This window comes from Pieris rapae, chromosome 7 (genome assembly GCF_905147795.1).
Source record: "Pieris rapae chromosome 7, ilPieRapa1.1, whole genome shotgun sequence".
Taxonomy (NCBI): Eukaryota; Metazoa; Arthropoda; class Insecta; order Lepidoptera; family Pieridae; genus Pieris; species Pieris rapae.
The window spans coordinates 3,270,182-3,285,698 of NC_059515.1; the positions used below are offsets into that span (position 1 = coordinate 3,270,182).

At 32.9% G+C, this 15,517-nt stretch overlaps 1 protein-coding gene across 1 annotated transcript in view; it reads left to right on the forward strand.

Annotated features, from left to right (window-relative positions):
• Window positions 1–715: 715 nt before the first annotated feature.
• The window catches only part of LOC110992761 (ecdysone-inducible protein E75), a 67,644-nt gene continuing 52,842 nt past the window's right edge, over window positions 716–15,517 (forward strand). Inside the window, exon 1 of the mRNA XM_022258710.2 lies at window positions 716–1,195. Coding sequence (XP_022114402.1) covers window positions 934–1,195 — 262 coding nt within the window. The 5' untranslated portion in view covers window positions 716–933. The remainder of the gene's footprint in view (window positions 1,196–15,517) is intronic.

Sequence of the window (15,517 nt, forward strand, 5' to 3'; positions counted from 1 at the left end):
TTTCTTAATGCTATTTAAAATGTAATGTGGGAACAGCTTCACTTAAGTATAATACGAAACTTATAAATCACAATTAATGAATATAAAATAAAGTCCACCTGAAAATTAGAAAAAAATGAGTAGAGCTAATTTTATTTAAGACTTAAATTGTCCTTATAAAAATGGTTACCAAAAATTTAGACAGAATTGATATTTTGTATTTATTATTTGTTCTATGATGTCAGAATATATAACATCTAAGATTAACTTTTTAGTGTGTCATTGAATTACGGAAGTAGCAAAATATATGTGAAGGTTTGTTATTAATATATTATACATAAAACATTGTAGGAAATATGTTACGCTGACTATGTTGTACATGATTTCAATTATATTTTTACAGGGCCATACAAATCAATCTTTGCCTGCTTGCACTTTTACGAGTTTTATTATAAATAAAATATCTTAAATCAGGTATTTCTTATAGATTCACATTTAATTTTATGAGCGACTTAAGCTTTTTTCTTCAGCGCAGAATTTTTTAATAAGTACAGATGAAAATTAATAAGGTACCTACCTGGAGCGTTGCACTCAAGAGGTGAGAGTAAGGTTAAAGTTAAGGTGGAGCAGTGGTCGTGTCGGAGGGCGCTGGGCGGGCGATGCAACGCGACTCGAGGGCTGCGAGGGTGCGGGGGCGCCCTGCAGATTCACTTTCGTCCAGCCGCGGGCTCTGCTACGCCAGTGAGAGAAAGTTGGTCGCGGCGAGCGAACGAGTCTCGCGAGTGGAGCGGCGCTAAGCCGCAACGACTCGCTACACGCGCCTATTGCGATCTAATAAATAATTGTTTTAAATATATAAGAACTCTTTCGATGTCTTTTTTGTGTCTACAATATTTATTTGGAATTTCTGAAAACTTTTATGAACATTGAACTTTTGTGACAAGTTTATAAACAATGCAGTGCTATCAAAAGTTGTCGCCGAAGCGCGAGCCGATGGATCCTTATGAGATGGAGATGATGGGTGGTGGGAGACGGTTGGAACTACCGGCACCACCTGGAAAGGAATTCCGCGCGCCGTGTCTGATGCCGCCAGCGCCACCGCCGCCTGTTCAGTCGGTCATCCAGTGCATGCGACCTCCTCCGCCACCGCCGCCACAACCGCGTATCCACAAGCCTTCGATGTTCGAAGAGCCATCCAGCTCCATTCCTGATTTAGGTAAGCTACTTCCTCTAAATGTAAGATTATTTTATATGCTGAATTCGATTATTATATCCATTAAATATAATATTAATATTTACGTTGAGCTAAATTAACTAATTCATATGAAATGTTTACTTAAGGTGACTTTAGAAATATCATTTAAAAAAGTAGACCAAAAGTTGTTTATTTTTTCTGCTATTAAACCCTTTAACTAAATAACCAAACCTCAAACAGTAATGAGTCTATTTATTGCATATTTGATGCATTTATGTACTTCCTGCTTGTGAAAACTATACAGAGCAGATAGTTTACCTGTAAGTGATTTCCGGGTGATGACGATAACTGATGAAGGTCGCTTTTATAACATGCATAATACTTTATTGATCGATATTATGTTATAAAACCGTATACAAATCAGAATAATGGTCAAGAAGATAAGATATGATTTTCAAGTATTTGTTATATTGAAATATGCATAAAAATTAATAATTAGTTCTCGTTCTCTATCTTGTAAATGTGTGAAATGCATATAGTTAAATACCACTAATGCCCACCAAAAATATTTTGAATGGCATTAGGGTAAAGAAAAACACCGAACTAGCGGTCTTGTTGTGGCCAAGTTTGTAAATGTGTAAAAACTAATGACCAAAACCAAAAAGTAACATTTTAGTATTTTACAGGTTAAATACAAATTAACCGAATATATAGATTAATGTTATTAGTAGATACACATTGGTAACAATTTCGTGAATGTTTTCCTTATTAATTGCTGTAAATAATAAAAATAAAATTAGCCCTTGTGGATTGTGCCTCTTTGTCAATGAAACAAGTATAATAAACAGTAGGACAATATATATGAAAATGCAAAAACAATAATTTATTTCAAAATGTTAATGTATTATTTTAACAATCAAATAAGAAAATCCCGTCGCCTAGTCTTATTTGTTTTGATAATAATTTAATAGATCAGAAACGGGCATATTGAACCAACTATCAAAGCATCAACTTAAAAAATATACAGAATATATTATTGTTTTGATGTAAATTCAGGTTTTATGTGAAGACACATTGTTAAAGGACTATACTGATATTTTCAAATGACCACAATGTACATACATTAACATACATAATAACGCTAACAACATTTTCGCGAACGGAAGATTAGATAAATATTGCAAGGTCAGAGCGAGCGACGATCGCTGTGACGCGTCGTCATTCGTGTCATTAAGGTCACTGTGACATTGGGCCGATAGTGGTGACAAAATAATATACGTATCTTATCTCGCAATGTCAGTGGCGCGGGCGCAGGTGAGCTCGACCCCTACCTGTTGTTTACAAACCCTTTGCGGTTAATCACTGTCTTGAACTACCTACTCATCTTATGACTCCATTTGTACATTTTCGACTTTGAAATACTCAGTTTTTGTTAGAAATAATAGATTATGAACTAACCATTAAATTCAATTTAAATTAGTTAAGTTAATAATATTTCCCAGCTAATAATAAAAGCTCTTTCATTACCCTTTAAAAAAATGTCTGAATCTTTTAAAATATTCATAATTGTTATGATCTTTATTATTAATTCGAATTTAAATCTAATGTCAAACGTTTGATAGAGCTAATAGTTAATGTTAGCTTCCCAGTTGTTATCTACGCAACCTTCTGAGAGACCGAATCACTTCCTGCTGATACACATAACAATATAATCTTTTTCTTGATACAATGAGACCTTTCGCCAATTCTGACTTTTCCGTGTTTACCTGTGCAAGGGCATTTCAGTACACCTTAAATGTCCTAGAGATGTCTTTATGTTAATATTATAAGATAAGACAGCAAAGTAATTAAATAAGAAGGCGATAAGAATATGTTTGAGTATATAAAAGCAATAATTATACATATATGACAAATAAAATACATGGAGTATTGCACAATATGTATGTTTTATGTACGAATAACGTTATTTACGATTTGTGCAAAAATATAAAAAATGTAATACATTTTTATAAATAATTTGATGCAAGGGACACTTGAGTATTGCATATTTCGTTTTTTTACTTGTTTTTCTGGTCTTAATACAAAGTTGTGTTGTGGACTTATCACTAATACACACGCACAATGTATTATCACACCCTATGTATATTTATGATCTACACAATCATATAATACATGGCAGTAAACGATTGAGTACACAGGGAAGTGTCGGCGCAACCTTGCAGGAGGTCATCTAGCGTCATTCGCAACACTAACAATACATAAATTGTTTCATAACATAAACACTTCGACGGTAATAAGCCCCCAATGTCAAAAGTTTCCTAAATATATTTAACTAGAACTCATTGCTTATTGATTAGCGCGAGAAACAAAACATCTGCAATTATCACACTAAGATTATACACATTTTTATCTTTAGCTTAAGATTGTCTCTTCAATAGCTATGGATCCTTACGGAATTTGTTTCGTATACTTTCTACAAATAGTAATAATTTATTTTTTCTTAAATAAGTAAAATTTATGAAACAAATCTAAAATTATTACTCATCAAGGTTTTAGCGTCACTAGGTTCGAATTAATTGTTTGTGAGTCTCTTTTTAAAAGAGGAGAAGTTTGAGATAGTTACAAAGCCCACCCTGACATGTATTCCTTTTTAAGTCAGGTTTTCACTGATGACAGCTTTCTGAATTAAGCTTGTTCTTTACTTAGTTAATGAAGCCATTTTTTTTAAAATCATGTAGGGAGAAAATTTTACTTTTAGTAAAGTCCTGTAAAGCCCTTAGTATAAATTATGAGTCTTGATCATTTTTATGAGACAACATATAGAAGACGATAAACGTGTAATGTACCGATAACAATTCTATTCCTAAATTAAGTACATCTACCCTACGGTATACTCAAAAGCAATTTCACCGACGATATTCACCCTCACCTTACGATAGGCCGCCCTGGGGTCATGGTCGTACTTATTTCACTTTCTTATAATTTCATATACCATTATCCTGACTTCATACATCCAAGGCTTTTTTTCCTTTTACTTCCTTACATTGCAAATAAGCCAACATTTTTGTGGGTAGACAGTATTGAAATGTTGTGTAGCCTTTATTCTTGTATAGTATTTTAGCGTTTGTTTTAAATTTAGTCTTCATAAAGTAGCGGAAAATAAATGTATGAAAATAAATATTTATGTAGCCCCCAAGCTAACTTCCATATCCACAGACAGCTTAAACATTAAGTAAGAACTCGAGAAATTTCCTATTTCATGTATAATAAAGTTCGGATTGACCTATATTATTTTAATGTCAATTCCGTACTTAGACGTAATCAGAGTCATGTAACTATAATATGAAGCAACCTTAATGATTCAAAACAAGGAAATATCTTCTATTAAGTAAATATTGGAACGCATTATTTGTATTACATAGTATTGCAATATTTATTTTACGTCTACTTGTATTGTGGCATACTCGTATTTCTCTAACATACTGACACATAACTAACTAACTTGCGTGGTGCAAACAGCGCCGGTACAGGAAATAGTTTAGATACAGTCAATTTTATTTATAATTGTGATTAATTTGTGTACTAGATAATAAGACTAGCTGAAATATAGAAGACATTAATGACTTCGTTTACTTGCGAAGTAATACAAATCTTTGATAAGCCTAATACCTATTTAACCGGCGCTAAAGTAGTAATGCTGCAGTTAATTTCAAAGACTTTTAAAATGACTAAGTAATGAGTGTATAATCTTCTTATATAACACAAGACTTCCACAATAACCACACAACTACGTGAACCAACGGAGCCAAGGTTGAGGCTAAATGATCAGTTATATCAATTATTATTGTCATCTGTGAGTGGTAGCTATTATTCTACCATACATAGATGGTTTTATTGTGTATTCAAAGTGTTTTAAAGTATCTCTTATACATGCAACCGTGATTTATTTTCATATAATAATAAAATTTCTGTATTAAAACTATGTTTAAAGAAACAACTTAAACATATTGTATACACAAGACCGTTTATTTTTAATGTAATATACATTCATTAGTTTAAGTAAAGTTAAATCAGTTGTACATAAATAGGTACTTCTTTAGTCAATGTAAAACAAAATAAAATAAAACATATGCAACATTCATTTCTGTATTACAAGCGGTGTTAAGCTGAAGGTCGCTGATAAGAAATCCGTTCTATTAAAAATCTGCACGTCATAATAAAAGTACGTGCTCATATACTCGTGTACAGTTCGCAATTGCCAAAAACATGATGATTTTTGCATCTTTAAATGCATTAAAAAAATCAATTAAAAACATTAAATCATACGTAATATTTGAATTAACCCAATTTCTACTAATTACCTAGAATATTAAAGCACCAATACCATTACTTAATATTTCCTCTTATTAAAAGATTTAATAAAATATGTATGCAAATATTATTTTTACTAATCGATACCCTTTGAAAGACGAGAAGGTCAATATGAATGTCACAATAACCCGTTATCCTACTACAAAAAAATGTGCATCGTGTATTGTTTTATTTGTACAGTAGATTGTAGAAACCCTGACCCACGCACTGTGCGCGCGTTGCTATGGTCACGGTCGAATGTCGATCGATCCAGAGGGAATGCATTCAAAATAAGATGTTCTATTCCTATCTCTATTGTCTATTAAAGCAACAAGGGTAAATAGGTGTCATTTTAAATAAAAAATAAATAAATAAATAAAACATTTTAATCATAGGTTATGTATGTATTTTTTAATACATTAAAATAGTATGCAATTTATGTATCAAAAGGATGCTTTTGATAAATTTTAATGTACATGTGATACAATAATTGTTTATTCAAAATATTAATTAAAAATAATTAATACTGAATTAAAGGTTGAATATCAGGAATATATACCTATAGCTAATTTAGTTCCTAATTGTATTGGTTTTAACTTGCCACCACCACCATGCAAGCAAGGGGCTGTATACCGGCGTTTCATCATTGCCTTTTAGTGATGATGAAGCAATAGCTGAGGGCATCTGCCTCTCTAGAGATAGCTATACTTTAACATTTTACGGTAAATGTTTTATCGTATGTTTATATACTACACAGGTAAATTAAAGCTCTCAATAGAATATTCAAAAAACGATTTCATGCCATTGTTTAAGAAATATATTATTAAATCACTGACTCTTTCTTGCATTGTTATTAGCGAAATATTAAAATATCATAACAAGAATATTTGTTTAATTTTCGTATAATCAATACAATTAAGACTATAATCAATTTGTGAACCGTGAGAACGTAAATTAAAAATCGAAGACTTTGACAGTAAGTACTAAGAAGGTTTTATTAAATATTTGCGATGTAATTATATGTCTGTTTTAATAAGGTTAAACCCGAGTTGCACCTTTTAGCTCTGGGTCTCAGATTTTCTGTTTCGTGATTATTTGTTTATTATAATATAATTATTCTTAGTATGTGATCAGCATTCTGTGCCTATCGACGTTTTGGGTTAAGGTTTCCTCGCGATGTTTTCCTTCATCGTACGAGTACCAAATGTACACTCACATCGAAAACAAGCAAATTGGTGCACAGTTGGGGTTCGAACCTATGACCTCAGACGCATAAGAGCCGCTCGCTAAAGCCAACACTGCTCTGAACGATCACTAGACTGGAATAAGTCTCTAAGATAAAAACATCTTCTTTGAATCCATTTTGTGTAATCGGTATAGTAAAAATACAAATAAAATTCACTTTATTATTACATACATTGGATGTGTTATAGGCTTTACAGGTGTCTATGTGCTATAATGTTCATTTAAGTCAAGTCAGTAGCTAATAGGAAATTTTCTGCACCAACTGCTCTCACTTTTACTTGAGTTGGTAATGTGTTATGCAGCGGTTACCAAGTATGCGTTTATTATAGGTGAGTTACTCGTAGATGCAATAGATGTTGCTTTCTAAGCAGTGAAGGTGACTGAGACTTGCAGTTCGAGTTTCGAGTCATTATAGGGTTAGTTGACTTTTACGTCTCTTCAACGAGTGTAATGAACCCGAATTAATATCTGTAAAAAGTCTTTAATAATCCTCTTTTAGAATAAAAACTTTTACGTCTAAGGAAATTTTAAGAAAGATCTTATTTAAGCTTTAGTTATGACCTCTGATTTCTGTATCTGCTCCTGTGAGCGATAAATGTTAATTAAAATATCAAAATTGATATTCTAATAATCACAGATAACATAACCAATTGTTAATCCTAGCTAAATATGTGGGTATAGGAACATAAATATATATAATTATTTGCACAAGCAGAAAATTGTGGGAATATTTTTTATCAGGCAGCCCTAGTCTTTGCGTTAATTGCAGAGATCGTTGTACATCTATTACTCTGCCACGCTCTACGAAGGGCAACGAACGCGGGCAGCTGCTCAGCGAAAAGATCCCGTCTTGACTATTTCAGAACACGGCTTAGATAGCTAGCTGTAACAAGAGTAAAATATGTTAGAGATAACACTAACGAGCTTTATTTACTACATTGTTATCAACTAATGAAGAACTTGGAGTTCTTTTTAAATACATTTTGTCATATTTGTGTCCTATTGATTATTTATACAAATATTTTCTTCAATGCACTAATACTAGATAAAGGCATAACATGCATACTGCATAGTTCATTTAGTAGCGCGAAGTTCATCGGGGCGTTGCACTTTAGATGAGAATCAACCGCGCGCGCGCACGCTGCGAAAGTGATTCACATTACCACTCTCTCCCCACAACGGGATCAGATTTTGAATTGATTTGATTCTATAATCCCGAATAAATACGCAAATGCTGTAAAAATCCTACATCAATATGCTGAACTTGTTTGTCGGTTGTTAAAAGAGACCAGACAGGACCGAAGTTCCGGAGGTCAGACGGAATCGTAATGTACCTATATAACCGACTAACTTATTTTGTGGTTGTGAGTAAAGATTTTAAACATAAATGTCTAAAAAAATTCATACTACTTCAATTATTAGTTAGTAGTTAGTTAGACTAAACGTTACGATCCTAAGAGCTTTCTTATATTACCACCAAATTATTAAATGTATATGTTTAGAATTTTCTGATTGCCATTGACCATTATAAATTTTCCAATGCAGCTTTCTATAAACTGCGTTCTATTTCAACACACACTAACAAGTGCGACTAGTTAGCAACTTGCTTTGAACCCAGTTGACTGGGCTGGGAATGTTGGCAATAGAAAAAAAACTGCAGTATTAGAAGTATCTAAGCTGGGTGCAGTGGCCGCGTAGTGCCAGTGACCCCTGTTGCGTTCGCGCATCTAGTATTCGTAGCGCCCCTACGACATCGCTACGACACGACCCTGTGATAACTTTATAAATGACGCAAAAATATTAAAGTATAACGCATTATTATGTAGGTCATCTATGAAGCGTATCTACCAAATATTATAGTGCGTACCATTGGGAGTCTCTAAAAACGATTCCTGGCCAAGAATTTTTTCGGGTTGGCAAATAGAATACTTGTTTTAAAAATTTGAATTAAGGGTTTAACAGAGTTAAACAGGGTTGGGGCATTAAAGATTTTGTGATGTAGGTTTTATTAGATCCTAAATAAGGATTACTTTTGAATCAAACGTTCTGATTAAATTTATTTTCATAAAAATTTTAGTTTTATAGTTTTGATATTTAGACTTCGCTATAAATATTATATTTAGTTTAAAGTTTTGCATAATTAATTTTCGTTTTTTTAGAATGAAAATGGCTTTGTATTAAATTGTAGTAAAATAATCGGTATTTTTAAACAGTTATAACTTTTTCGTCGTCATAACTTTGAATGAAATCAATACCTTATTCATTATATTCGGAATGGTGTATAATTGCTTATGAAATGGTTTCTTTTTTATAATCCATATTGAAAAATACTCAAAGTTAAAATAGGAAACCATACCTATATTAGTCATCAGACGTTTATGATACAATTTGGGTAAAGCATGACGTGTAGAAATCGATACAAGTGGAAATCCCTCCGGAATCCCGACATTGTGATTCTTCCGAAGATCTGCTGAGTCATTGAATATGCTATAAATTCTACACACAAATAAGATCGAAAATATTAGCAAAAAAGGTTTTATTTACATAAAATAACCTTTATACGATAAAATATTCTGAATTTCAATATTTTATAAAGCACGTCAACTAACTTAATTTAAATTATTTTAATTTGTAATGCAGTGACCCGAGAATGGTTGACGTCATTATAACTTGAAGACAAATGTTTAATTTACAATATAATATTTAAAACGTAATCTCGTGGTAATTTTTATTTTATATATTTACATAAAAGTGGAATAAATTTAATGCGGGAAAATTTTTAAAATTTTCCACTGAATGACACATGAAAAATCTAGTTTTTAACCAAATGGTATATAAAATTAATTAATAAAACAGATAAAAATAGAACTATACGCTACATCTTACTTGCACAAATATTCGTTTTATGATACTAAAAGTATTGGAAAATATTTTTTATATCATTCAGTATTTTAAGTATACGTATTCATAATGCCTTTTCACTGTCATCTCCCATATCAGGTTTTTATCTCTTCAATTTGTAAAGAAACAGGATCATGAATAAAACAGAGGTGATTATTAAATCGGATCCCATGACGAGGTGGTGGCTGGGTTTTTGCGATCCCAAGTTCAGAATTACTGATGAGGCGCGGGCGACCGGCCAACGAACTACACTCGACGTGCGCACTCGGCGTTTGACCTCACTTCTACTTGAATACCTCTTCTTGCACTGCAGATTTTGTCTTCACAGGGTTCCAGGAATATCTATAAATTAATCGCCATCGCCAGTGACCTAAGAATTACAAAAAAGTATAAAAGTCTAAAAACTGTTTAAAATATGAGTTAAGATGCTTTTATTAAAGCATTTCAACTCATATTGTGCGATTTATATCAAAAATATTGTAAGCATAATTTATTCTTTTAAAAGTCTATATTAACGAAAAAATAGTAATTAGATAAAATAAGTCGAGCTGTTCTATGTAATTTTCCATGAGTATAAAGATGTTCTTTGTTTGTAACTTTATTTCTATTAACAATGTTGTCTTGTACACATCGTCAGTAAGTATTTTATATCATATAAATCATATATTATGTTTATGTTAAGTTAGCAAAGTATCTCAACAGAGCGCAAAACAAGCATGAAGTCGTCGGCCGCGGCCAAGGCCCACACGGTCAGGGACGCGCTATCTAACCGGCGACCGTATACACGATACTCTATAGTCTATGTAGTAGCCTGATATTGTTAGGGGTTTATTGGTATTACCAATGAACCCTCTAAATACTTTATTATAATACATATGAACTCATTCGGTGTACGGATATTAGCTAAACATCTTAGTTTTGAAACTGTATTTTAAAATCTCACGTGAATTTTTTTGTAAGTTATTTTAAATAATAATAAATTAATAATTGATTTTCTTTTTCTGTTGCTTGTTTGAGTGAGACTGATGCCTGCTCAAGACACAGGTCATCAGGCCTCCACCACTTCGGATCGACAAAAGGTCTTAAAAAGTAGAGAAAAATCGTGAGAGAATAATCAATTATAATTACTATAAAAATCTAATAATGTATACTGGATATGTACCATATGTAATACTGTTATTGTATGTAATTGATTTATATTTCAGTAGAGCATATAAACTGACGCGTTTGTATTCCAAAGATACGAAAACAGTAATGGAGCTAAATGAACACAACTGTAGACGACAACTAATCAAGATGGACTTGTTCAATGTATCGTGTGTGCGACTAGTTTAACTGGATTACAATTACAATGCGCCTTAGAAACTTATACTTTATAATGTATACCTTCTTCGGTGCTAAGGCACAACAGGAACTTTGTGGTTTTCATTATAACTTTACGTCAAAGATAATGATTACTTGACTTCTCAGTTATATTCCTGGTCTAATTAGACTTAATGGAACGAATGGAAAAAATGTAGTAACGAATAAATAAGTTAAATTAAGTTTTCTATTTTATTTATACATTTATTAGCCTTTATTGCTGTCACCCAGTATAATACAGTAACACTTACTTAAGTTACATAAAAACTTAATTTCTAATACATAAATAAAACTTAATCTAGTACTGCACTAGACCCGTTTTGGATAATCAGCGTGTCCTGTGACCTCTTCCAGGTGCTTCCATTCTTTTCTAATTAGATCTTCTTGTCCAAGTTGTGCCTCCTATTCTCTTTATATCGTCTGGCCATCTTTTGCTTTGTCTTCCTCTTTTCCTTTTTCCATCGCGTAGTTGCCATTCTGTAATTATTTTTGTCCCCGGTCCAGCGCCATTTCAATTGCCTTATTTTCTTTATAATGTCCTCTAGTTCTCAGTGTCACGCCCACCATGCTTCTTTCCATTCCTATTTGGCATGTTCAACTTTAGAAGATGTTTTGGAGATAATGCCCAAGTTTGGCAGCCATATGTGACACATGGTAGGATACATAGATTGAACACCTTTTTCTTAGCTACCATTGAGAAGTCTTTACTTTTAAGTACTTCCTTCAGGGACCAAAATCTCTTCCAGGCGCAAGACACTCTTATTTCTATCTCAAGATCTGTTTGGTCATTAAATGATATGAGTTGCCCTAAATATACGTAGTGATCTACATATTCGATAGCATCTCGGCATTTGTATGGTAATAGTTTCTCTATTCGTCATTATTTTCGTTTTAGATTCATTCATAGAAAGCCCAACTACCTTGCTTGCTTCTGTCAGCTGTTTTCTATTTAACTATATGTTCTTTATCATGCATTAATGTTTCCAAATCTTTTCATAAATTATTAGATCTATAGCGATTATTTTCTAAAATGGTTTAAGAGGAACTCTCTGTTCCTAGCTATGGGACATGAAATCTATAAATAAAATAAATTATAGAAAATTTTAAAATTCTATAAAATATACTTTGCTGAAAAATATTTGTATAACCCTAGAATATACCATATTGCGCTGAATTATATTGTAAGGTATTGTATTTGTATTGTCACTGTGTTTTTCCACAAATACATCTATCACATTCGAATTCAAATTCAAAATCATTTATTCACATAGGTAACACAATGTACACTTATGAACGACAAAAACAGACATGTATATGAAATGCTTCTAATTTTACATTTACAACTTTAATATAGTTTCACAATAACCGACGAAACAGATTAAGACCAAATAATTGTAAATGCTTGTATCTTTATATAGCTGAAAAATAACTCGTGTAATTAGAAGCTAAGAAGCCTCATCGCGCTTACAAGACCGCCTTGTCGCTGCAGACTTGGCCATTGTAGACTGTTATTACGTCGCATGAGTAAATGCATATTGTCTGTATGTATGTCGGGTTACGGAAACGAGGTGCGGCGGCTTCTCCCGTCTGGCCCCACACCACCCTGTCTGCATTCACCTACACCACCCCCGTAATTCACTCTCACTAACCCACTGCAGCACAGTCAATCATGCATATCACGTCTAATTCAAGGCAAGGCTTATTACGACTCGGCTATGGTAATCTAGTCAAGATTATGATGACTTTATTCTTTGTATCTTAAATGTGGATGAATAATTAGGCGCTTAATTCTTGAACGATTTTTTATAGTAATTGTTGTTCATACACTATATTTTTATCCGACATCGAAGATGGTGTTAATTCAACGTTTATGTTTTTGGCACCAGCATCCAATAAGACACAACAGTTCCAACAACATTCAGATCTTAATGCTCTTGTATATAAATAAATAAACTATTACATACTATATTTAAATTGTATGATTAGTAAGACCTTATCAACAAGGAAATGTTATTATTTTATATGTTATATTTATATTTTTAGTGCATTTGAAGTCAGATATTATTTAATTCAAATTATTAAAAAAAACAAAATGCTATATGACAATTATATTATTTAGGTAGCTAAATATTCTATTAAAGTGAATATAGAGTTAAATAAAACGGTACATTTGTTTGTTTTAAAAGAGACTGAAGCTTGCAATTATCCCTACACCGCTCCATTTCTTAAAGCTTTTTGTAATACGTATACGACATCGGCCAAAAGCGTAGATGCATTCGGTTTTTATAATGTCTGCAAGTCTTTGGTGAAAGCGGCTGGGTGGTAAGGGTAGCGGGGTGCGGGGTCCAGAGCGGGGAAGTGCCCCCACGTCTAGACTGGGTCGGTAGTTTTCCGGGATTCAGCCGGCTTTGACTGCAGTCTGCTCACCCACTCACTGCACAGACATACTTATAGATACACACTGTATACCACTGTCTGAGGACCCTCGTCGCATCAGACGCAGTTTTTGTATTACTTTTTCTTTATGTAGACGGATAGAACATTCAGGGCGAAATGAATGCTCTTGTCTGGAGCGGATCCTTAGAGTGACGAACAAAAAGGATGCTTCTGAGAGATATTTGCTTACTCTTAACTGTAGCTACGTATACTTCCGTTTGACAGTGACACTTAATTCAGGGTTACATTCAAAGTCAATAGTACAGTTACATAACATATTTGCATCCTTGTTTAACATATGTATCTGGGAACTAATCTTTTCTCTTTGATTAATATTAAGAAGATTTATAAGGAAAATAAGGTAAAAATTGGCTTTCAAGCGACGGATGTCGTGGAATCGGTGTTTGTTATCAAGCAAACAATATGTTGAAAGTTCATTAAATAGACAAGTCCGTGAACTTGTAACAATAGGCCGTTTCCCTCTATAAGCCTTTGTGCATGATACCTGCATCTATTAATTTGAAACTGAGAACTATACAGTTAACAGTAACAATACATTGGCGTTAATTACGACACCAAAAAACGACCTTTTACCCCTTATTACCGCATGGTGTTTTTATCAAATTGTTTAGCTCAAATGTCGGAAATTACATGGTTTAATCTTATGCTAATTAAAAGGCCTTCGTAATTATTGAATTGCTTTATAATTTACGGAACCTGCAGTACACTAGCTATTGCGAAAATGTTTTATTTTGAATTATCTTTTATACGCAGCATGGCTCAACCTCACACAATTATTCTGAAAATTTGTTCTGCAGTGCGGTTTCCTATTTTGTCTAAAAATATTAACAAATAAAGTAAGCAGATTAATATCTCCTTTATTATTAATAAATATAAAAATCATAAAATAAAATAGTCAACGAATAATCGTTCTAGAGAAATAAAGAAATATTTGATTAATGAAAATAGCATGGCGTCGGTCGTTTTACGTCGTCAGAGAGCAGACGAATTACGTTCTCGAAATAGTTTGAAGCTAATTGTATTTCACAACAGTTTGAAGGGTCTTGTCGGTATATTTAGCGTGGCACAGCGGGACGGGGCTGACACGGAAGCGTAGGGCGGGCGGAGGGCGTTGACCGTGAACGTGGGGCGGCATCGATCCACACCTATACCATACCCTCGCGCAACGCGCCTTCTATAACCACGCGTCTTAATACGTGTTAGGATAAAACGATTACGGAATAATTGCGTACTTGTATGTAATGTAATGCAACTTGGCGATGACAAACTAAAAACTTGGCTTGATAAATCAGTAAATCTGACCCAGATATAGGTCTGACTAATAATTTGATTTATTTAACAAAATACAGAATTAGTAGTACTTCTTCTTTCTTTATTAAGTCTACAACATCATACATATTACGAAATCTACTGATAATTTTATAAAATCTTCTATTCTTGTTATGTACGACAATATACGTAAACATAAGTTTTGCTAAAAATAGGAATTTAAAAAAATACAATTAAAAACATAAACAAGATAAGACAAATAAGACAATAAAATAAAATTACCAAGAATGTTGGTACTTAAAGTAGAGAAAAAAAAATTATCAGAAAAACAGCGAATAACGTTTGAGAAAGCTTTTTTTTTTTCACCCAACAATGCTTTTTCTAAATTATTATTATTATTACGCAAAAACTAAGAACTTAAAACGATTATATAATATATTGCATTTTTTGTTGTCTTTCGCAGTATAGGAAGATGAAAAAGTTTCTCTAGCCAATATTTGTGTATCTTTGAATTGGCGTCTCCTTTAACCCTCTTCGTTTCTCCCTTAATCCTCGCGATACGTTTCCGAAATTAAAGTAACTGGGGTTCCTTGGTCATGAGGGTAGTACGGTGGTCCCCTAAATCTTTCCCTAAGAAAAGTTCCAGTCATAGGTAATAATTGTGTCAGGATATTTTTTCATACATCAGTTCTCTGAAACTATTATGCAATCGTTGGTACTAGTATTAAATGCTCAATTACAACGGGGTGATACTTCTCG